The 21,478-nt window shown below is 63.9% G+C and overlaps 1 protein-coding gene across 4 annotated transcripts in view; it reads left to right on the plus strand.

Annotated features, from left to right (window-relative positions):
* Zfr2 (zinc finger RNA binding protein 2) overlaps window positions 1-21,289 on the plus strand; it is a 36,833-nt gene extending 15,544 nt beyond the window's left edge. Inside the window, exons 2-18 of one of the 4 annotated variants that reach the window (XM_076851363.2) lie at window positions 655-889; window positions 1,561-1,675; window positions 2,387-2,709; window positions 4,973-5,155; window positions 6,480-6,693; window positions 8,472-8,632; window positions 9,511-9,630; window positions 11,856-11,995; window positions 12,603-12,735; window positions 13,347-13,537; window positions 14,499-14,670; window positions 15,856-15,994; window positions 17,388-17,485; window positions 17,865-17,960; window positions 19,188-19,299; window positions 19,876-19,973; window positions 20,394-21,289. In XM_076851363.2, coding sequence (XP_076707478.1) covers window positions 655-889; window positions 1,561-1,675; window positions 2,387-2,709; window positions 4,973-5,155; window positions 6,480-6,693; window positions 8,472-8,632; window positions 9,511-9,630; window positions 11,856-11,995; window positions 12,603-12,735; window positions 13,347-13,537; window positions 14,499-14,670; window positions 15,856-15,994; window positions 17,388-17,485; window positions 17,865-17,960; window positions 19,188-19,299; window positions 19,876-19,973; window positions 20,394-20,570 — 2,707 coding nt within the window. In that variant the 3' untranslated portion in view covers window positions 20,571-21,289. The remainder of the gene's footprint in view (window positions 1-654; window positions 890-1,560; window positions 1,676-2,386; window positions 2,710-4,972; window positions 5,156-6,479; window positions 6,694-8,471; window positions 8,633-9,510; window positions 9,631-11,855; window positions 11,996-12,602; window positions 12,736-13,346; window positions 13,538-14,498; window positions 14,671-15,855; window positions 15,995-17,387; window positions 17,486-17,864; window positions 17,961-19,187; window positions 19,300-19,875; window positions 19,974-20,393) is intronic. The other 3 variants (XM_076851373.2, XM_076851382.2, XM_076851392.2) reach the window with 3 other exon arrangements.
* The last annotated feature ends 189 nt before the right edge of the window (window positions 21,290-21,478 follow it).

Here is a 21,478-nt window from a genome sequence, read left to right on the forward strand (position 1 = left end):
GGTGCTAAGGGACCTTCTGCATCTTAACAACCAGGTGGTGACCTGCTCTGTTAAGCCAGATGGCCCCCAATTTAGGGTGATCCAGTCGGGTCTGCCTTGCAGCCCGGGGACGGCACCCTGCGCAGCCGTTCCGCTCTCACTTTGTGTGCGGTGCTCACAGATCACACAGGTCGGATTCTCCACCCTAATTCCAGCTCTGTGCGGGGCAATCTCGCCCTTGCAGGCTGGCGCTCAGCGGTGGAATCTAGGAGAGGGCTGTGCTAGATGCAGTTCCGGGTCACAGTCATTTTCCACTTGGTTTTATTGGCTGCAGCCACATGGGCATCAGGTGGCATCTACACCATGAAGTCAGCTGTCTTGGGAGGACACTGATGTTGGGCTCAAAGACGAGCCTCACCAGGGTCTCACCCGGGAAGCAGCAGAATGGGTTTGGTCCCAATGGCCACGAACCCTGCCCTGGTTCCCCTCGGGGTTGTTGAGATGGTTGAAGGGAACTTGAAACTGTGCCTGGGCCCCAGGAAGCTCAGAGGCGCTGGCAAACTCAGAAGGTGTCCCGCTCGGGTTGGCCGCAGTGAGTCGGGTTGCTGGAGTTCCACGTCCGGCTCAGGCGCGCTGAGAACTGTGTCTGATCAGCTCGGGCTTTTGTGATTCCAGCACCCAGCTGCCCCCAGCCTTTCCTCTCCCGGCCTCCGGGGCCAGTTACTCCGTGCAGCCGGCTCCCGGGATGGACCCCTCTGTGAACCTGGCCTTCGCCCCGGCAGCCCAGCCGCCCAGCCCTGGAGCCCCCGCAGGGTATGGCTGCTACCAGCCCCACTCTGGCCAGGACCTTGGTTACAACAACCAGCCCCAGGAGCCTGTCCCCGGGCCCACCTCTGCACCCACCTATCAGGTACCCCACTGTCAACGTGGCGGGAGACGTCGTGTGGCATGGATGAGTGTGGTGGACTCCTTTCGGACCCCGTCCTGCGGGCCTTGTATGGTCACCTTTCTTTCTAGCACTGTCTGTGAGGTGTGGGAAGGCAGTTGAATTACAGTTCCCTCCCAGGGGGGCAGTCCCCTCCATCGGGGAAGCTGTACCCGAGGAGATCCTGGGGTCAGTGGCTGCAGCTTGGGACCTGCAGATCTGGCCCTGTTTCCACTAGGTGTTCCCAGCTCTCCTGCAGTGGCTGTGACCAGTCCTGCCTCCAGCTGCTGCCCCCATCTCATCCCCGTCCACATCAGTGAATGGCATCACAGGCACCAGAGACCCAGCATGGCACCCATCAAGTCACTGTCTTTGTCCCTCTCCCTACTCCTCACCAAGGCCTGGGACATCTCCCTCCAAAACTGCCCGCCTCCCAGTAGCCTACTGAAAATCACAGTCAACTCTTGGTCACTAGCATCAGCTCCACTAGGGCTGCTGCGTCCACCTCTGTCTGCGCTGTGTCCCCAGTTCCTCTACCAGGGCTTGTCACGGGGCGGGGGGCACGGGAGTGAGTGACTGAGCTGGGGCCTGTGGGGAGCCTTTCCAGCCCAGGCCCTGAGCTGCTCCCCCTCTCTCCCGCGGAAACCCTCACGCAGGACACTTACAGCTATGGACAGTCGACGGCCACCAGGAGCTACGAGGACAGACAGCACTACGAGGCTGCTGCCCATCAGCCTGGGCCTGAGGCTTCGGACTCGCTCTGCCAGCCAGGTGGGTGTGCAGGGCCCAGGGGCAGGACAGGGGATTGGCACACAGGCGGGATTCACAAGGTTCCACCTGCAACCTTCTAGGAGACCAGGGAGTGTCCCCTGCTTGTCACATAGGCCCCAGTCTCAGCGGGCGGCTAGGCCTGTGAAGAGGGCAGGGCAGAGAGCTGATGGCTTTTTCAGGGGCATTTTGCAGGATGGAGGAGGCGAGTTCTGTCGGGGAGACACAGGGATAAGGTGGGGTGTGTACGGCCCTTCTCTACCCAGCACCAGAGGGGGAGCCAGAGCTGGAGGCCATGGTGGGCCAGGGTCTCGGGCATGTCACTGCCAGGTCACTGACAGGGCTTGGGCTCCAGCTTGAACTGCAAGTGAGCTCCAGTCTGCAGCTCCCGGCAGGCCCCCAGGACTGTGCCTCTGGGAGAGGGTGGTGGGAGATGGGCCTGACCTCTAGGGACCCGCAGAGGCCACAGGAGCACAGGGGTGGGCAAAGCCAACCTCAGCCCCACAGCCGGCAGCAACAGCCGGAGCAGAGCCACCAACCTGCCCCCATCCTCAGGCAGCACCTGCCCCGTGGCCATGAGCGACTAGAGCCAGGCCTCCATTTGCACCCTAGTTCAGGTCCCCTGTCCCCATTTACCCAGACTGCCTGTCCCTCTGTCCCTGTGGTCAACTATGTTGGGATCGCCCCTCCCTCTCTCGTTGTTCTCCCTCTCAGGACCGAGCCACCCGAGCTACGGGGCGTGTGTGTACTCAGCAGCCAGCGCTTACTACCCTCCGCCGCCCCCCCAGACACAGCCCTCGCCCCCCTCGGGGCCTTCTCAGCAGCTGCAGCCACTGCCACCCCGGCAGCCTTCCCCACCGCCGTCTGCATCGGTGGGCTCAGTCCCATGGGGTGGCCCAGGAAGCAGCCCTAGGGACAGCTCCGCTGGCAGCTTCCCTGAGAAGTTTCCCAGCAGGCCACCGAGGCCCAAGGTGGGCCCCAGGCAGCCCCAGCTCCACTACTGCGACACCTGCAGGATCAGCTGTGCGGGACCCCAGGTCAGCCTCTGCCCTGTCAGAAACCCTGAAGCGCGCCCCTACATCACGCGCACGCCCTTGGCAAGGCCTGCCTGGCGCACCCCACTCCTGGCTTCCATCTCCAGTAGAGCAAAAAGGTGGCGGGCTGGCCGGGGGCACGCAGCGCGCCTCTGTGAGGCTCAGGGTGCACGGGAAGGGGCAGCGCGGCCTGCGGGGTCGGGGTGCGGCTGGCCACCCTCGCGTGGCACCTGGCACACAGGAGAGGCCTGGAGAGCAAGTACTCCTCGCCAGCGCTCAGCACGCTCGCTCCACGTGGCGGTGCGCACCTCGCTCCCGCTGCTGTGACGCATTTCACAAAGCCCCCAGCGACGCCCCAGCCCTCACCCCAGCATCTATGCAGCGCCCCGACTCAGGAGTCCCGCTTCCACTTGTCCCCGTGTGTGTGTCTGTGCTCACGCCACCACCCGCATGAGACCATCCCTCCAGGAGCTTGGAGCATGTTGCCAGCGCCACAGCATCCCTCGCGCTGCTGTCTCCTACCATGTCCCTCCTTCACTGTGACAGGGCCATCAGGGTTCTGTGTCACGCAGCCTGGGCCTGCTGTCCACCGTGGAGGGGAAGCACAAGGGCGTGCAGGGGAGCGGAGTGACATCCTCACCAGTTTGGGGATTCTGAAGTTCCAGAAAGCATGGGTCCCCAGGGCGCCAGGGCCCCAGAGGACAGCACTGTGCATCTCCCTAGTTGTCCAAGTGAGAGAAATGGCAGATTCTGCTGTAGTCTCCCGTAGGAAGCTGCACCTCCCAGGCCACCAGGGGACCAGGGGCAGGGTGTGGGCTCCACCAGAGCCCCTTGGCGTCCTGACATCCCCCTCTCCCACCTCCCCCTTCCCTGTCTATCTATCTCTTCCTTCCTTTTCTTCTGGTCCTGGGGCTTGAACCCAGGGGGCCCCACCACTGAGCCGCACCCAGCCCTGTTTGTTTTACTTGGAGACAGAGTCTCTCGGAATTGCCCAGGCTGGCCTCCAACTTGGGACCCTCCTACCTCAGCCTCCTGAGCAGCTGGGGTGACAGGCGTGGCCCCCACATGGTTCGACACACCTCTTTCTTATAATGCTCCTGCCCTTCGTCCTCATAACACATGTGACATGTTCACGCGTGAGCCCAGCCGTCTGGGGGACACGGTCTCCCTCTGCCTGTGCGTGGAGCTCTGAGCATGTGACATGAAGCCAAACCCCACCCCTGGGTGGCAGAGGGAGAGTTGAGGCCAAGGGGGACCATCCCTCCAGGAGCTTGGAGCCAGAGCGAGCCAGAGCCACGGAGGCAGGTGTCCCAAGCTCCACTGAGCCACGTGACCCAGCTCCTGCGGAGACCAGGCGAGGCCTCGGGTAGCTCCGGCTGGAACCCGCCCCGTTCCTCCCCAGCACACCCAGCAATCAGAGGAACAAGAAGGAGCAGGAGCAGCCCCTCTAACCTAGTCCTCTGGCATGAGAGGAAGCCCTGGCGGGGTTGTGGGCTCCCCCTGCAGGCTCTCTGCACAGCCCTGCCCTAATTGTGAGGGCACCAGCCAAATTCTGTTGGCTAAGTGACATTCTTACCAGTTTGGGGATTCTGAAGTTCCAGAGAGCATGGAGCAGGGTGTCCCCCTCCCACCCTGTGCCCTGCCTCCTCTCTACCTCCTGTTTGTTTCCCCTAGAACCTAGTGGTACCGTTTCTTCTGGGGACATTCTCTGCTGCAGGGGCTGGCCCTTGGCGTGGTCAAAGTGTAGGGGCTCAGGGGGCACGTGAGGCGAGGGGCCATGCTGCTTGCCTCCTCTCGGGGCTGCAGGAACCAGCCGGGCTCCCACGAGGGCCGGGCCATCAGATATTTTGGGCGCAGCAGTCCCAGGCACGTGGACTGAGAACCACGGCAGTGTGTCCCACGTGGAGCACTCTGCCCATCAGTTTTCTAAAAAGCAAATGGGCCTAGCGCCATCTGGGCAGCGATTCCCAATTGGGAGAAGCCCCGCCCAAGCTGAACCTGTGATTCTTTGATTCTTCGACGGTGCTCTCTTAAGAAAGGGCTTATTTTAGGAAAGAAGAAACCACAATGATGTATTTTGGTTCCAGCTTCTGAGTTTTCTAAAGGGACACTTGTACCTCTCAGGCGCCAGAGGGTGGTAGGATGGGGACAGGGGCCTCTGTCACATCACCCACTGGGGTCCCACCAGCTGTGCCCACAGCCTGCTGGGGAAGGGGCAGTGCCTGCTGGGATGCCAGCTCAGGCCGCCTCTTCCTCCTCACGGCAGACCTACCGGGATCATCTGGAAGGACAGAAGCACAGGAAGAAGGAGGCGGCCCAGAGGACGGGCCTGCAGCCCAATGGCAGCCCGTGCGGGACGCAGGCCCAGCTGCACTGTGGCCTGTGTGCTGTGTCCTGCACCGGGGCTGAGGCCTACGCCGCCCACATCCGGGGAGCCAAGCACCAGAAGGTAGGGCCCACACACCACTAGCCCACGCCTGGCACCTGGGACACAGAGGGCCACCTGCCGAGGCCCTTCAGAGCACAGAGCTGCGTCCCCGTGCCCCGGGAGCCATGCACAGGACCCCCACCGCCTGCACAGACACACAGGGACCGGGGGCTTTGCACCTGGCCACAAAGAAAACAACCACGCTCAGCACGTGGGGACTGCACAGTGTGCTGCGGGGTGACGTTCCCTCAGAGCTGTTTCCTGTCTTCACACCAAAGCCTTCCTGTGGCCTGAGAGACGCCTGCAGGGGCAGTTGGTGGTGCCTCCACCTGAGAGAAGGCAGGGAGACCCCTGGCCTGCTCCCCAGGCTGCAGGGCCTTTCAAAGTCAGCAGCCCTCACCCCCCACCCGGGGTACTGTGAGTGTCTGCAGGATGCTCACTCCAGAGGGCGTGGAGGGCTCAGGAGCCCTGGGATGCCAACCACGTAGTCACCGAGCAGGACGGCTGGGAGTGCCCTGTCCCACTGCCACCTGCCTCCTGCCCCTGGGCCTTTGCAGAGGGCCAGTCTTTCCAGCCCATCCTGAGAAGGCCTGGCCTAGGACTGTCTCTCCCTCCCTCTCCCTCTCCCGGAGCTCACTGAGGCCCGCATGGCCCAGCCCAGCCCAGGGCAGCCTCCCGAACACCTGTGGGAACTGCCCAGCCATGTGCCGGTGGGTGTGGAAGGTCGACAGAAGGAGTGTCGTTGCTGGGGCCTGGCAGGAGATGAGACCAGGCAGGGCAGGTGTGGTGTCCCCTCCAGGGCTGGGACCTGGCCTGGGGTCAAGGAGGCTCTGCAGCCTGCTGGGTGGTGTGGTCCTGAGGGTGAACTAGCCGGCAGGTGGGTCTAAGGCGGTGCAGATGCTGGTGGCTACCCAGCAGGCCTTGCCAACTGGGACCTCAACAAATGCCTTGACCCACAAGTGCTGAGGGGACGTGGATGGAGCACAGTGCCTGCAGGTCTTAGGTGGAGAGTGGCTGTGTCCAGCACCGCGTGCGTGCATCCGGCTTGCCTGGTGGTCCCCAACCACACATGCACACATCGAGCCGCCCTGTCTGGGCAGGGCCCTCAGAGTCAGGGAGACAGAGGTCCGGATGAGGGACGGCCAGAGGGAGCCAGGCAGGTGCTGAGAGCCGGAGGTGCCTCGAAAGCAGGAGGAAGAGTCTGGAAGCAGGGGCAGCTCAAGGAGGCCCTGGCAGGGAGTGGTGCTCTGGAGGCATTTTGGGGGAGCCCGGGAAGGGGTGGGGCCCCTGGATGCTCAGCCTGTCTCTCGGAGGTCATCCTGACAGAGGGACGGGTCCTTTCCAGGTCTTCAAGTTGCACACCAAACTGGGGAAGCCTATCCCCACCATTGAGCCGACGCCCAGGAGCCCTGCCCGCAGCAGCAGACCCGGCCCCCACACCTCAGACAGCGCCCCCGAGGCCTCCACCCGGCCTTCGGCCTCCTCCACGACCAGTCTCCACACTCCAGGCAGGCCAGCCCTGGCCAAGAGGACCGTGGCCTCCAGTGCCCCGCGGGAGGGTAGGTGGCCCTGCATCCCTGCCTGTGTGCACCGGGGCGCCCTGGCCGCCTCCTCAAGTCCTGGAGCAGAGGCTGAGTGTCAGGGTGTGTGCTGTGTGCGGAGCGGGCGATGCTGTCCAGAACACGGCCCGAGACCTTCCTGGGAGGTTCTGCTGTCGCGTCTTCCTGTGGCCTCCAAAGCCCTGTCAGTGGCCTGGAGATTTCCTCCCACCCTGGTGCCCAGGGCACACTGGGTCCTAAGGAGTCAAGTGGGCGCTGACGAGCCACGCGCTGCCCTGGCCCTGCTTTGCAAGTTCAGACCCACCATGACCAGAGGTGGTGATAGCTCCTGCTCTGAGCCCTCCACTCTCCTCAGGCACTGTCCCTAGCTGCTCCCTTAGGGAGATTGTGTCACTTGTCCTAATGTGCAAATGGGAAGACCAAGGTGAGGCAACTTAGGGTGGCTGTCCAGGCCACCCAGCCAGCAGTGGTGGCTCAGTTCCCCCTGCTCTGTCCTGCAGTCCCTGCTCAGGCCTCTGTGTCCTGCGCTGCTGGGGGTGGGTATCTGGGCCTGGGCAGCATGGCTTCTTGAATAACAACAGATTTTAAACTTCTTGTGGTGCGGAAGCCCGAGCCCTCGCAGGCTGACTGAGCCGCACCTCGCCCTGCAATGTGGATTGTTTTTTATACCTTTATTTTATTCATTTACTTTTATGTGGTGCTGAGGATGGAACCCAGTGCCTCGCACGTGCTGCCAGGCAAGCGCTCTGCACTGAGCCCCAGCTCGGCCCTGCAGTGTGGCTTGAAGATGGGGTCACTAGGAGCTTTCTTGTTGAACTGTTTTTGTGGTCCTGGGGGTGGAACCCAGGGCCCCACACGTGGCACACAAGTGCTCTCGTCTGAGCACCTCCCCAGCCCTGCTTTCATTTTTTTTTTTTTTTTAATATTTTTTTTAGAGAGAGAGAGAATTTTTTTTTAATATTTATTTTTCAGTTTTCGATGGACACCTTTATTTTATTTTTTTATGTGGTGCTGAGGATCAACCCAGCGCCCCATGCATGCCAGGTGAGCACGTTACTGCTTGAGCCACATCCCCAGCCCCTGCTTTCATTTTTGAGGCTGGGCCTCTTTGGGCTGCACGGCCTGGCTTCCACCTCCCCTCCCCACTTAGCCTCCCGCACAGCTGGGACTCAGGCCTGTGCGCTGAGAAGTTGATGGCAGAGGCATTTCTCCCAAGGCACGGATGTGGTTAGCGTGGCTGAGGAGCCTTTGGCCCCTGCCTCCTCATAACTGGTTCACAGAGGTGGAGGTTTGGAGCAGCTGGCGGGTCCCTGAGGGAGAGGTGGAGCCCGGGCTTCTGTCCCACGGATTCAGGCTGGCCTCAGGCCTCCTCGGCTGTGACTTGAGCTGGTGTGACACAGAGACGCAGCTCCAACAAGGAGTGTGTGTGAAGAGGAAAGGCTGGGCTCCTACTGAGCCCCGGAACCTACAGAGTGATTCCCTGGCTTTGTGGTGCTGGGGACAGGCCGGGGCTCCCACACACCGGGAAAGCACTCACCCCTGAGCTGCACCCTCTCTCCACGTGCCCCCTGCTCCATTGGGAGGGCTTGGCGAGGTGACTCCACGTTGAATCTGACCCTTTCGCCCGAGCACAGCCTGAGGTCTAGGCAGCGCTGATCGCCATCACCAGCTGGGAGGCCAAGGAGAGGCTTGGGTCTGTGTGCACCTCACGCTGCACGGCTGGTGGGTGTCTGCCAGCTCTGGTTTCTGGCTGGAGTGACATGGTTGTCCCTCTTCAGGGCCTCCCAGGACACAGGCAACACGAAGCAGGCCCCCGGAGGGGAAATCAGCTCGGCACCAGTCTGAGGGGCCAGGAGAGCCACCCTCCCGAGGAGGCCCATGGGAAGCTCCTGGGGGCTGCTCAGATGCGGAGCCCGTTGGCCCCGACTACGTGGAGGAGGTGGGTAGAGGCCGATCCCTAGTGCAGAAGGGCCAACCCTGGATCCAGTTTTGCGACCTCGCTGGGCTCATCACGAGAGATCTAGGTGAACCCGCCCCTTCCGTGGGTGTCACAGCAGACCTTGTGGGGCCAGCACTCCGCGCAGACCCCGATGGCCCTGAGTGAGGGGCAGGGCATGCCGTCACCTTTGCGGGACTGTCCATCTGCTCCCTGAAGAGGGCAGGTGGAGAGAGCCCAGCCAGTGGCAGGAGCCCCAGGACGCTCCCGGGCGGGACGGGTGTGCCACTCCCTGCCAGCTGGCTTCAGGCCCCGCCGGCCTCTACGGGGAGGGGCGGCGGCTGGGTCCCTCAGCTCCCCACTGCTCGGGTTCTGAATTCTGGCCCAAGAAGAGTCACTGGGAGCCACCATGCACCTGCGCCCAGGGAGAAGCAGTCAGTCCCACAAGGCCCGTCCGCCTCCCAGAGCCTTGCCGGGGCTCGGGCCACGCACAGAACACAGCTGTCACAGGGGGCTGCAGGCCTGTGTGCCTCTGTCCCCAGGCTCATGTTCTGGTCCAGTCCGTCCAGCATCTTACATTTTGCCCCAGGCAGAATGACCACAGCAGCCAGAACCATGCCACCCTGTCAAGAAGCTGCCTCACATAAGGCCGCGGGGACCAGGGAGGGCCAGGGTGGGCAGCAGTCACAGCAGGGCAGAGCCGGGCTCCTCAGTGAGGTGCATGCCAGGGGTGGAGCCTGGGGCAGTGCTAGGAGAGGAAGGGCCAGGCGGGAGGCCAGCTGGGCTTTGGATGACACCCTGAGCAGGCACAGAACTGCATGTTGGTGACGTCCCTTGTCCTCTGGGCTTTGCTGGAACGGGCAGCTGTCTTCGTGTCCCAGGTGTGCAACGACGAGGGGAAAGTGATCCGGTTCCACTGCAAGCTCTGTGAGTGCAGCTTCAACGACCCCAACGCCAGGGACATGCACGTGAAGGGGCGGCGGCACCGGCTGCAGTACAGGGTGCGTCCAGTGGGGGCATCAGTGCCCACCCAAGGGCTCAGCCGGCCTCCTGGCTATCCCGCCTGCCAGTGTCCGGTCTGGTTACCTTGGGGTCCCAGGGTGGGCAAGGGCATGGTTTCCATTTTCTGTATCCAGGTCCACATCAGGAAGCACACCTTTGGCCTCCATGAAACTGGGCCTTAGTACCTCCAGGCCCTTGAGCCTCTGGACACTGTGAGGCCTGGACAACCACCTCTTGGACCCTTCTCCACCACGATCCACCACACCCTCCTCCCGCTGGGAGCCCCCGCCCCACGCTCTCTGCCCACCTGCCTTCCCATACACCGCTCCCAGGGCCGTCCCGCCGGCCAGCAGGCTCAGCCACGTCTCAGGGCTGGCTCTCAGCACCCCTCAGCCCTCTTGGCCGTGGATGCTCCCTTCAGGCTCCTGCATGTCCTTAGAAACAGGGCCATGTCCCTCTTACCTCAGTCACAGTCTGTTCTGGATCAGCACTTGCCCTACTGCCTGCACAGAGTGCTCAGGGATGCAGCCAAGGATGGGTGCAGGAGTGGCAGGTGGATGGATAGATGGGTAGATGGGTGTGTGGATGGATAGATGGGTGGATGGATGGATGGATGGATGAATGTGTGGATAGATGGGTGGGGTGGATGGAAGGATGGATGGATGGATGAATGTGTAGATGGGTGGATGGGTGGATGAATAGATAGATGGGTGGATGGATGGATAGATGGGTGGATGGGTGGATGGATGGATGGGTGGATAGATGGATGGATGGGTGGATGGATGGATAGATGAGTGGATGGGTGTGTGGATGGATGGATGGATGGATGGATGTGTAGATGGGTGGATGGATGGATAGATGGGTGGATGGGTGTGTGGATGGGTGGATGGATGGATGTAGATGGGTGGATGGGTGGATGGATAATGGATGGACAGATGGATGGATAGGTGGGTGGATAGAGGAATGGGTAGGTGGATGGATGGATGGATGTGTAGATAGATGGATGGGTGGATAGGTGCATGGATGGGTGGGTGGGTGGATGGATAGATGAGTTGATGGATGGGTGGATGGGTGGGTGGAAGAATGGATGGATGGATAGGTGGATGGATGGGTGGATGGATGGATGGGTGGGTGGAAGAAAGGATACATGGGTGGATGGATGTGTAGATGGATGAATGGGTAGATGGTTATATGGATAGATGGGTGAATGAGTGGGTGGAAAGATGAATGTGTAGATGGATGGGTGGACAGATGGATGGGTGGGTGGTTGAATGGATGAATATATAGATGGATAGATGGGTGGATGCGTGGGTGGATGGATGAGAGATGGGTGGATGGGTACATGGAGGGATAGGTGGATGGATATATGGGTGGATGGGTGGGTGGAAGGATGGATGTGTAGATGGTTAGATAGGTGGATGGGTGGACAGATGGATGGAGGGAGGGAAGGAAGAATAGGTAGATGGATAAATGGATGTTTAGATGGATGGATGGGTGGATGGGTGGACAGATGGATGGATGGAGGGATGGAGGGAGGGAGGGAGGGAGGGAGGGAGGGATAGGTAGATGATAAATGGATGTGTAGATGGGTGGATGAGTGTATGGACAGATGGGTGGGTGGAGGGTGGAACAGTGGATAGATTCGGGAAACCAATGATGGTTCTGTATTCTTTTGGTCATGCATATTTGCAGGCAGGTTTTTAAAGCAAGGAGGTGAGCCCACAGGAAAGCCATGGAATGTGTCTGCTCTTGTCTCCCTCTTGCTGGGTGGCCCCAACTGCACGCATGTTCTGGGCCAGCTGGACTGCTCACGGCTATTCTGTGGCCACCTTGTTACTCTCCAGTGCAGTGAGGCTTCCACCTGCAGCAGACAGAATACTGAGCGAGCTCAAGTGGCCCTCAGTGTCCTTGCTATGATGTCACAGCTGTCTTGCGCTGTGTGAGCAGCTCTGGAGGCCTTGCTCGGGAAGCACCCTGTCCTTCAGTGAGCGGGACACACCCTCCCAGCTCCTCCTCATCAGGAGCACCCGAGTCACCTCTCATCATTGGTGGCTGCCGGTTGTCACCCTGGAGCTCCCCTCAGTGGCCCTCCCCCCACTGCCTTCAGGACATAAACTGCCCTGTGGGCGCAGAGGACGGCAGCCTGGGGCCCTCCTGTGTCCTCAAGGCTGCGCTGGCACCCTCCCTGGGGGCGCCTCTCTCACAGCTTGCCTTGCCTTCCCAGAAGAAAGTGGACCCCGACCTCCCCATTGCCGCCAGGCCCAGCAGCAGGGTGCGGAAGCTGCTGGAGGAGCAGATGAGGAAGGAGCGGCAGCGGGCCCAGCGGCGGCTGGAGGAGATGCGGAACTGGTGCTCGGAGCTGAGGTGCCCCCCACCCCCAGCTGCGGGACAGGGACAGGCCCCGCCCGTGCTCCCCCAGGGCCCTGCACAGTGCCACCATGGGCCTCCAGGGCCAGACCGCCACCCTCACAGGGCAGCCTCCGTTCTGGCTGGTGGGGGCCTCTCAGCTCAGTGCCACCATGGGGGGTCCAGTCACTGCTCCATCCCATGCATCCCCTGACCTCTGTTGTCCCCTGTGACCCCAACTGTGGGCACCCTTTCTCATCTCCCTTCTCCACCCTTCAGAGCAGTCCCAAAGCCAGGCCTGGCCCTCTGTAGTACCCAGGCCGTGGGCTCTCTGGCAGCAGCAGGCCTATGTGGGGAGGACACGGAGACGCCGCCGAGGGCACCGAGGCCGCGTGGAGCCCCCCACCCCTGCCCATGGCCTCGGTCCCACCGTGCATATGGCAGGCGCTGTGCCCGGCTGTGCCCTCAGTTCTCGGGAGCCGAGCGAGAGCCCTCAGTGTGGGTGTGAAGGCGAGGGGGCCTGGCTGTGCCCACGCGTGGGGCATGGGGCACAGCACGTCTGCTGCAAGAGGTCGGCTCCCTGGGCCTCTGTCCCCTCTAGCCCTCTGTCCCGTCTGGCCCACAGGCACCATGAGGCGCGCTGCAGGCAGCCAGAGGAGGAGCCACGGCCCCAGGACAAGGAGCAGCAACCCGCCTCGCCCGACTGGGCCCCTTCGCCCGCGCTGGGCAGGCTGGGTGTGCCCGCAGTCCCGCTCACGGTGGGTGCCGAGGGCCAGTGTGAGGGGCAGCATGGCCTCCTCTAGCAGAGTCCTCTGTCGGCACCAGGGCTTCTGAGCGCCTGCATCCCGCCCTGCCCCCTGCCCAGCCCTGGGATTCCGTCAGCTCCCTGTAGCCCAGGGTGGGGGAACCTCATTTTGTGCCCCTTCTGCCCCCACCCACGGCTCCTGCTGCCATGGAATGTGCCCTCCCAGGCCAAGCACCGGGTTGATGGGAAGCTGAGATTTGCCCCTCACCAAGGGCAAGACCCTGGTCGACTCTCGAGCCTCTGGCCAGGTACGGGGGATGCGGCCCACGCTTCCTGCAGCCATGGGAGGCCTGAGCTCCTCCTGGTGCTGCCCATGGCTCCCGCAGTCCGCCCCTGGCCCCCTGGGTACTGGACGCCCACCTGGCTGTGCCCTGCCTCTGAGCCTGGCTGGCCACCGTCCCCCCCACCTGTGCCCAGCTCCCTGACGCCAGCCTGCTCCAGGCTCCTCCTGAGTCCTCCTGGGGCTTTCAGTGCCGTCACAACGCAGCAGGCTGCCTTGTCCCCTGCCCACTTGGTCCCACAGACAACTCAGCCCAGCCCTGACAAGGTGGCCTCTCCCCACAGCCCAGGCGGCGGCCAGAGTCCAGCGATGACCGGCACGTCATGTGCAGGCACGCCACCATCTACCCCACCGAAGCGGAGCTGCTGGCCCTCCAGAAGGCCGTGTCGCACGCAGAGCGGGCCCTCAAGCTGGTGTCCGACGTGCTGGCCGAGGAGGACTGGGGAAGCCTGGAGGAGGAGGGCGGCCAGCACAGGTAACAGAGAGGCCTGGCCCTCAGGATGGGTGTCTGCAAGGACCACAGGGGTCAGGCCCAAGCCCTCCGAGGCCCGTGGAGGCTCTGCAGGCCCCCGCAGAGCAGAGGGTCCCTGTCTCCGAGTCTAAGCGCCAGCTACAGGGAGGCGCTCCTGGCTGGGAGCATCTCTGAGGGCCACGCGCCTCAGCAGGCAGCCCACAGAGCCGCACCGCGCTGCACCTGCCACCTGCTGCTCCACTGAGCCCGAGGCCACAGCTGGGTGACACTCAGTAAATAAAGTGCCGAGCTGCCGCTCACGGGACGACCTTCTCTTCTTGGTGAACCTCGGCTTCCTCACGAGCGGGGTTAGGGGACTGGAGGCCAGGCCCCCTGCGGCGTGCTGGGGTGGACACGGCTGACCGATGGATGCGCACAGGGGCTTTTCAAGGCCTTCCTGGGGGGTCACGTCCCTCCTGTCCTCTCTTGGGGGTCTTCCTGCGGTGGGGAATGCACAGGACGCAGAGTTGAGCGCTGAACCACATCCAGGTGCACAGCTCCGCCGCGTGGAGCAGTCCAGGGCCGCGCTGCCATTCCTGCCGTCACCCAGAGCTCTCCCAGCCACAGTGTCCCCACAAGCACTGACCCCCTCTGTTTAAGGCCCCCTCGAGTGCACTTCCTGCCTGTGGGCTGGCCTGCCCTGGACCTTTCACGCAAGTGACCCTCTGACCTGCTGAGTGTGGGCAGCTTCTCTGGCAGCACTCGGTCTGCATGGAAGGCGTGGGCCTTGGTCAGAGTGTCCCTGCCCAGGGACAGCTGTATCTCCCACTCACTCCAGCCTGGCGGGCGCCCCTGGCAGGGGTGGGCTCCCACTTTACAGAGTAGGAGACCGAGGCGTGGGGAGGTTGCTCCCAGGGCTGGCGCTGGGCATCCAGTGGGCCGCTGGCACCTCCTCTGATGGCGCCCCATGGCTCTGTCTTGACAGCAGCGCTGTGCCCTCGCCTCGGGTCCTGAAAGGTGTCATGCGGGTGGGCATCTTGGCCAAAGGCCTTGTCCTGCGGGGAGACAGGAACGTGCAGCTGACCCTGCTCTGCTCCGAGAAGCCCACACACGCCCTGCTGCGGAGGGTCACCGAGCAGCTGCCCCAGCAGCTCCTGGTAAGCTTGGGCACCCTGCAGCTCCCTGCCCGCTCCCCAGGGCCCGCGGACCCAGCAGGCTCACTGCCCTCCAGGACTTCAGGAAAGTGCAGGCGTTGCCGCCCGAGGCCGGCTTCTTTCACAAGCTGTTGGAAAGGGGGCGCTGGCAGCTCCTGGTCCCCTGGAGGGAGGAGTTCAGGCTAAAACACAGAAGCTGACCAAATGTCCCACCCCGGGGATGGCACCTGTGTCACGTCTGCCCGGCGTCAGGAGGCTGCGTGGCAATGTCTCTGAGTTAGGCCCGAGGCTGAGGCCGGGCGGGTGTTCGGCTCCCTCTGGGGAGCCCCGCTCGCCCTTCTCACCCAGGAATAGCGGGGAGGGCCACGGCCACCCAGAGCGATGTCTAAGGTCAAAACCAACCCCGCCCCGACGGCCGGGTCCTCCTGAGTCCCTTCCCAGTGTCCAGCACTAGATGGGGCCTCAGGCCTCAAAGGTGAATGGGAAACCAGACGTGGGCAAGTCAGCTCCAGCTGTCCTCTGGGAAGGAACTAAGCTGGGGCGAGGTGGACAGGGCAGGGGGCTTCTTCAGACAGGATGGGGCACGAGCCCTGACTGAGGACCTGCGCCCTCGGGTGCAGAATTCTGCACGACAGGGCCAGCCCTGCAGAGGCCAAGGGTGGACAGGAGAGAGCAGGAGGGACAGGGCCTGGGCTGATCCAGGCCTGCAGGGTGTGAGGAGGTGAGGTGGGGAGCGGAGGGCCCAGACCTGAGCCCCTGAGAGCTGCCGGGGCGGCAGGGGCTCGGCACAGCCCTGCTCTCCAGAAGCCCAGCTCATGGCGAAGACAAGCCCCGAGACAAGGGCCAAGGCCGTGGGGAAGCTGGCAGGAGATCAGGGTTGGCAAGAAAGGTGCGTTTGGGGGCACTCGGGGTGGACACAGGTGCCCGGAGGGGCGCAGACGCACAGGGAGCCTGGCTGCCACGGAGACCCCTGGAGAGCATCCTTCCCCGGTCAAGGGCATCTCCTGGTGTCTGCTTCTCTGACCACAGAGGTGGCTGCGTCCTGGGTCGTGTAGCTGACCAGCTCTTGCCTCACCATCTGCTCTCGAGTGCCCTGGGCTCTCCACTGGGAGGCCCTGCTCAGGGCCCAGGTGCACCTGCCCAGTGTGGCCTCAGCTGCGTGACGCAGCCCGCATTGTGTCCCCCCAGATACTGACGGAGGACAAGTACGAGGTCTCCTCTGACCCCGAAGCCAACATCATCATCTCCTCCTGCGAGGAGCCCAGGATGCAGGTCACCGTGGCCCTCACTTCTCCCCTGATGCGAGAGGACCCCTCTGGGGACCGAGGTGTGGCTGGGCCCCTCTGCCCAGGCCCCTAGCCCCTGCCCACACTTCCTGGGCATTGCACATACCCAGTCCTGGGGTCCCACAGTGGCCTCCAGCACTTTGTCATCCCAGATGCTGCTACTCACCCAAGAGCTGGGCTTGGGACAGCAGAGGACCCAAGTTGGTGACTATGTCCTGATGCTCAGCTCCTAGGCGGCAATGCCGCCATTCTCTGGGTACCGTCCCACATAGGCAGGGCCACGTCACCACCTCTCCCCGCCCCTGCCCAGGTCAAGCGTGGAGGGAGGTAGCGGAGCAGCTTGCCCATGTTGCCAGGGCCACCACAGACTCCCAGTCCCAGGGCCACTTGTCTGGCCCCTTGAAGCCCGATTCGCTCACCTGGGAGAGTAGGCGAGATACTGGGCAAGGTCAGGGGAAGGAAGGGCCTTGGTCACTGGCCTCAGGCACTGGCCATGGGGGAGGTAAGTGACAGGCATGCCCGCAAACCTGTGCTGGCTGGGGCCTGTGGCAGAACTCTCTAGAACAGTCTGGAGCAGTTCCCCAGGCCCAGTCCTCCTGAGCCCCTTCCTGATTCTCCTGGCCGTGGCCGAGGCCACAAAGCACAGTTCGAATGGCTCCTCTTTACACCCGGAGGCTCACAGCCCCCTCTGGCCCCGGGGGAGAGCCGTGGGCAGGCTGGGTGCAGGGCCACCCCAACTGGAGGCCAGGACCTATCAGTGCAGGGACCTTCCTGAGCACCCGGGACTAGGCCTCCCTCGAGGCCCCTGCCTGGCCAGATTGGACCCTTGGAGACCCGGATCCTCTGACAGGTGGCCCCGGGCAATCTCAACAGGACATGTCACTTCCTGCAGGCCACTGCCTTCCTCAATGGGGGGAGGCCAGCCCCTGAGACCCCTTCTCTTCCCCCCCGTCCCATCGGGGCCCCCTGGAGTCATTGCTGTGATGGGCAGACGGGTCCATGGCAGTCACGGAGGGCAAGGCCGCACCTGTCCTGAGGTGCGAGCCGGCCAGGGCTGCCCTTTCCCTAGCCTGGGGTTAGGCGTCAGTGACCAGACCTGTTGCCATCCCACCCCATCCTCCTTTCTGTGGTGCATTTGGAAGCTTCTGGAAACAGGCCCAGTCTGTAGCTTCCCATCTGCACCTTACCTGGCTAGTGGAGAGGACCTAGCACCCACCCTGGACCCCAGCCCCCTGCAGCACCCCTCCTGGGCAGACGGGGTTTGCAACAGTGGTTTCTGGGGTCCCTGCCCTATCCCTGCGGGATGATCCAAGAGGAGCCAAGTATTTCCCAAGAATGGGCGGTGCAGATCCAAGCAGTCCTCCGAGGCGGGAGCAGAGAGGACGGGCATCTCCCCACTCACCTCCCTCGGGGACTCTCTCCCATTCCTTCCAGAAGGAGCGGAGAAGCCTCAGCCCGACCCGGGAGATGTCCTGAGCCCCGAGAGGTGCCTGGAGTCCCTGGCCGCCCTCCGTCATGCCAAGTGGTTCCAGGTCAGGGGCCTGGGGCCGGACGGGGCTAGGTCACCCACCCAGCCAGCAGCCTCAGCGGAGGCTCAGCGCACAGAGGCACTCCGTGAGGGGCTGCTCCGCTCTGGAGCCCCTTCCCTCCTAAGGACAGGCTGGTGGTCAGGGCTGGGAACGGGGAGGGCGCGACAGCGCCCCAGGTCTGGACGCTGCTGCCTCTGCGGCCTGTGCGCACTGGGGGCCAGCTAGCCCTGCCCCGCCGCCCTCCAGGCTGCCTGGGTGCCGTTCCTGCCTGTCCCTCCCAGCCCACGCCCTCCAGTCAGGGCCACTGTCCCTCCAGTCAGCCGTCCCCCACCCTGTGGCAGCACATCCGGTCCCCAAGAGCTGACCGTGGCTTCTTCCCCAGGCGCGAGCCAGCAGCCTGCAGCCGTGCGTGATTGTCATCAGGGTCCTACAGGACCTCCGTCGGCGTGTGCCCAGCTGGGGGGCCCTGCCAGCCTGGGTAAGGCCATCGGTCCCCCCAAACACCCCCCCGAGGGCTCTGCAGCCCTGACAAGCCCGGACTCCTTTCTCCCAGATGAAAGTGTCCCTTCCCGGGCACCTGGCCAAGGGCGGCCGGAGCTGAGGCAGCTGAGGGTGGGAGGGCTGGGCCACGGCCGCTTGTGACTCATCACCCTGAACCCACACTGCAGGCGAGGCCAGGGCCACATGCAAATGTGGGCACACCAGGGAAATGGGCGGCAGTGGCCTGGACCCTCCCGGCATCGGGGCAGGGAGAAGGGCCTTGTCCTGGCCTTGCTGGTGCTGAGCCACCTGCTCCCAGGGGGCCCTGCAGCTCTGGCTCAACCCTGGGTCCATCCCAGGTAGGCAGAGAAGAGCCTCTGTGTCCCCCAGCGAGACCCTCAGGTCCCCAGCGACTCCATGCCTCAGTGGCCAGGAGCTGCCGCCCAGCACAGGCTCCTCCGGCTGCAGGTGCCTGTCTCTGTGGCTCCACTGCGCCCTCCCCTCCCTGGTCCCCCTGCCCCGCCCCGTCAGCGTCTAGAAGTGGCACTTATGTCATTTCTAAGCCCTTCACTGCTAATGTGGTGCTGCGGGAGGGGGCGGGCACATCTCTGTCCCACCCCAGCTCTGAGGGGGGCATGCACCCCTCTCCTGGCCTGAGCCCAGTTCTGAGCCGAGGAAGCCCTGGTCCCGTTCCCTCGGCACAATCCAGAAGCAGGGCCAGTGTCTGCCAGTGTCCAGAGGAACCGTCCCTCCAACCCCTGGGAGTCACAGGCCACGTCACGCCGTGACCAGCCCCTGGCCTGCTCCAGACTAGAGAACCCCCTGCGTGTGTCCCCACCCTGTGAATGGAGAAGCCCCACGAGGTCCCAGACCACCTCGCACACGTCCCCACCCTGCGCCCAGAGGCTGGGGTGGCGGCTGCTCCTCGCCCCGGGGGTGGACCCCAACTGAGGCTCAGTAGTGCTGAGCAGGCCTTGTCCCTCAGCGTGTCTGTGACATTGCTGTGGCCCAGACGCTGCAGGTGGGAAACTGAGGCCGAGAGGCGGAGCCATGCAGCCGTGGCAGTAGGTGGCAGAGGCCTGGCGGCTTCCCAGGGGTGGGCAGGAGGGAGGGCAGGCGAGGTCCTCGTGTCCCAGGGCCCGGGGTCTCCCAGCCCACCTGCTAGTGCTTTGGTGGAAGAGGGCTGTCTGGGTCCCCAGGGCACGTGCGTCCCTCCTGCCCCTAGGCCCTGGAGCTGCTGGTGGAAAAGGCTCTGAGCAGTGCATCCAGGTCCCTGGGCCCTGGGGACGCCGTGCGGCGGGTCCTGGAGTGTGTGGCAGCTGGTGCGCTACTAACAGGTCAGTCGCTGGACAGAGGTTGGAGTGGGCAGCAGCAGAGCCCAAGACCATGGCCGGGTGCCCAGGGCTGTGCACACACCTAGGGCCAGGGTCGCCCCAGACAGGAGAGGGACAGGCCAGAGCAGGGGCAGCTGGCCCAGGGCGAGGGCTGGAAGCAGGCGGGGTCTGCCTTCGGAGCTTTCCCGTGACCGCCCCTGCCCTATTCAAATTTATTTGAATAGATACTTTATTCAAAGCGGAGACCAGATAGTGGGCTGGGTGTGAACTCACCCGACAGCCCTGCAGCCAGGAGGAAGGCGCCGGGGCAGGGGCCAGGAGGGCACAGCTCTCAGTGACACAGGACACCACTGAGTGGGCGGGGGTGATGCGCAGGCGCTGTGTGAGGGAGCTGTTTGTCCACAGGGTTGTACACACTCAGGGCCCAGCCTGCCTGGGGGCCTGGAGGACCCTGCTCCCCACGCAAGACCCTGCTGCGGGCCCTCGGGCTGCTCAGCGTGACCGTGAGGTCCACTGTGTGTCACAGCAGTCCCTCACCAGGTGTCCTTGCACTCTTTGCTGCCCCTCCTCCCCCCACAGATGGGCCTGGGCTCCAGGATCCCTGTGAGAAAGAGCAGAGGGACGTCCTTGGGTCCATGAGCCTCCAGGAGCGGGAGGACGTGACAGCCAGTGCCCAGGTAGGAGGGCCAGGGCCACCAGGGCCCTGCACAGCACCCCCAGCGAGCCCGGGGATCCTGTCCCTCCCCCTGCGAGATACTGGGCGGAGGAGGTGGTCGGGGTAGCAGGACTGCCCCTTGAATGAGGCCTGGCCCTGGGGCTCCGCGGACCAGGACTGCCCTGAGCATCTCACAACGCGGCCCAGAAACACCCAGCGCCGCGGCCTGCCTTCCCAGCTGGCCCCTCGCCGGCAGACCAGGCTGTGGGAAAAGCCTGGTGCCCGCAAAACTTCAGTCCCCTGGGGTCTCCCTTCAGCGGGCAGGAGGGGACACTGGCACAGGGCGGTGCCCCCCGCAAGCTGCTCCTCTGCGCTGGCCGCTCAGCGGGCGGGAAGGGGGCACAAGTCAGGGGCAGCGTCCTGACGCCCCGATCGCCCGCAGCACGCCCTGCGCATGCTGGCCTTCCGGCAGATCCACAAGGTCCTCGGGATGGACCGGCTGCCACCCAGGAGCAGGCCTGGGGCCCGCTTCCGGAAGAGGCCCCGCGAAGCGGGCCCGGCCGAGGAGGGCTCCGGCGAGAAGAAGCGGGGCCGCCAGGGGGGCACGGGCCTGGCCTGAGCCTCTCATCACCTGGACAGGCCTCGCGGCGGACAGGCCTCCTCCTCTGCAGTGAGGTCTGTGCCTCCGCCGCACTGGGTCTCACTGTCCTGGGAACTTAGCTGCCCGAGGCCCTGGGAGCAGCCTGCTGCCCACCAGCGGCCAGCTCAGTGAGCCAGAGGGCGCATCCTCTGTGGCTTCACACGCTTTCTGCACAAGGGTGTGGGCTGCACGTGGGGAGGGGGCGGGGAGCAGGTGTGCAGGGCCCCAGGGACCCTCAGAGCCCCACCCCACCCTGCTGGGCAGCCTGGGGCCGGCAGGGCCACAGACCCCCAGGAAGACCTGTGCCCTCAGCCACTCCCACCAGCACCGCCCCTACCCGAGTGCCTTCTGCAGGGGCCGCTCTGTCACCCCCGCAAGGCCTGGATTCCTCCTTTGGTCCCCCTGATTTTGTCCCACCAGGGCCTGAGGCAGGTGGTCCCCAGTGCTCCCTCAGGGCTCCAGCCCAGTAAAAGCAGGGCCAGTGTGGTTGTCCCATGGCCCTGGGGACACTGCCTGCCCGGTCCTCACCCTGCCCCGTTCAGACCTCTCCCTCTTCCTTCCCAATGGCGTCGAGGAAGAGAAGTCCCTCTGTGCAGACATGACCTGTGGTCATGTGACTGCTGTGACTCCGACTCTGTGTGGCCCGTGTCTGGCCTCGGGAGCCACTGGTGGGGAATAAAGGCGCCCTCTCGTCCGCCTGTGGCCCGTGCTCTCCTTTCGCTCAAGTGCCCCAACCAACACGGCCCTCCGCCTGCCTCGCAGGGCCCTGGGGACTGGGCCCCCAACCTCTCTCCCTGAGGCTCTGCCCATGCAGGGGCCCCTTTGGACAACAGGAAACACTGGCTATGTGTGTCCCTCAGCCCAGGACTCTGCCTCAGGCCTCCCAA

Source organism: Callospermophilus lateralis, chromosome 1 (genome assembly GCF_048772815.1).
Source record: "Callospermophilus lateralis isolate mCalLat2 chromosome 1, mCalLat2.hap1, whole genome shotgun sequence".
In the NCBI taxonomy this organism is placed as follows: Eukaryota; Metazoa; Chordata; class Mammalia; order Rodentia; family Sciuridae; genus Callospermophilus; species Callospermophilus lateralis.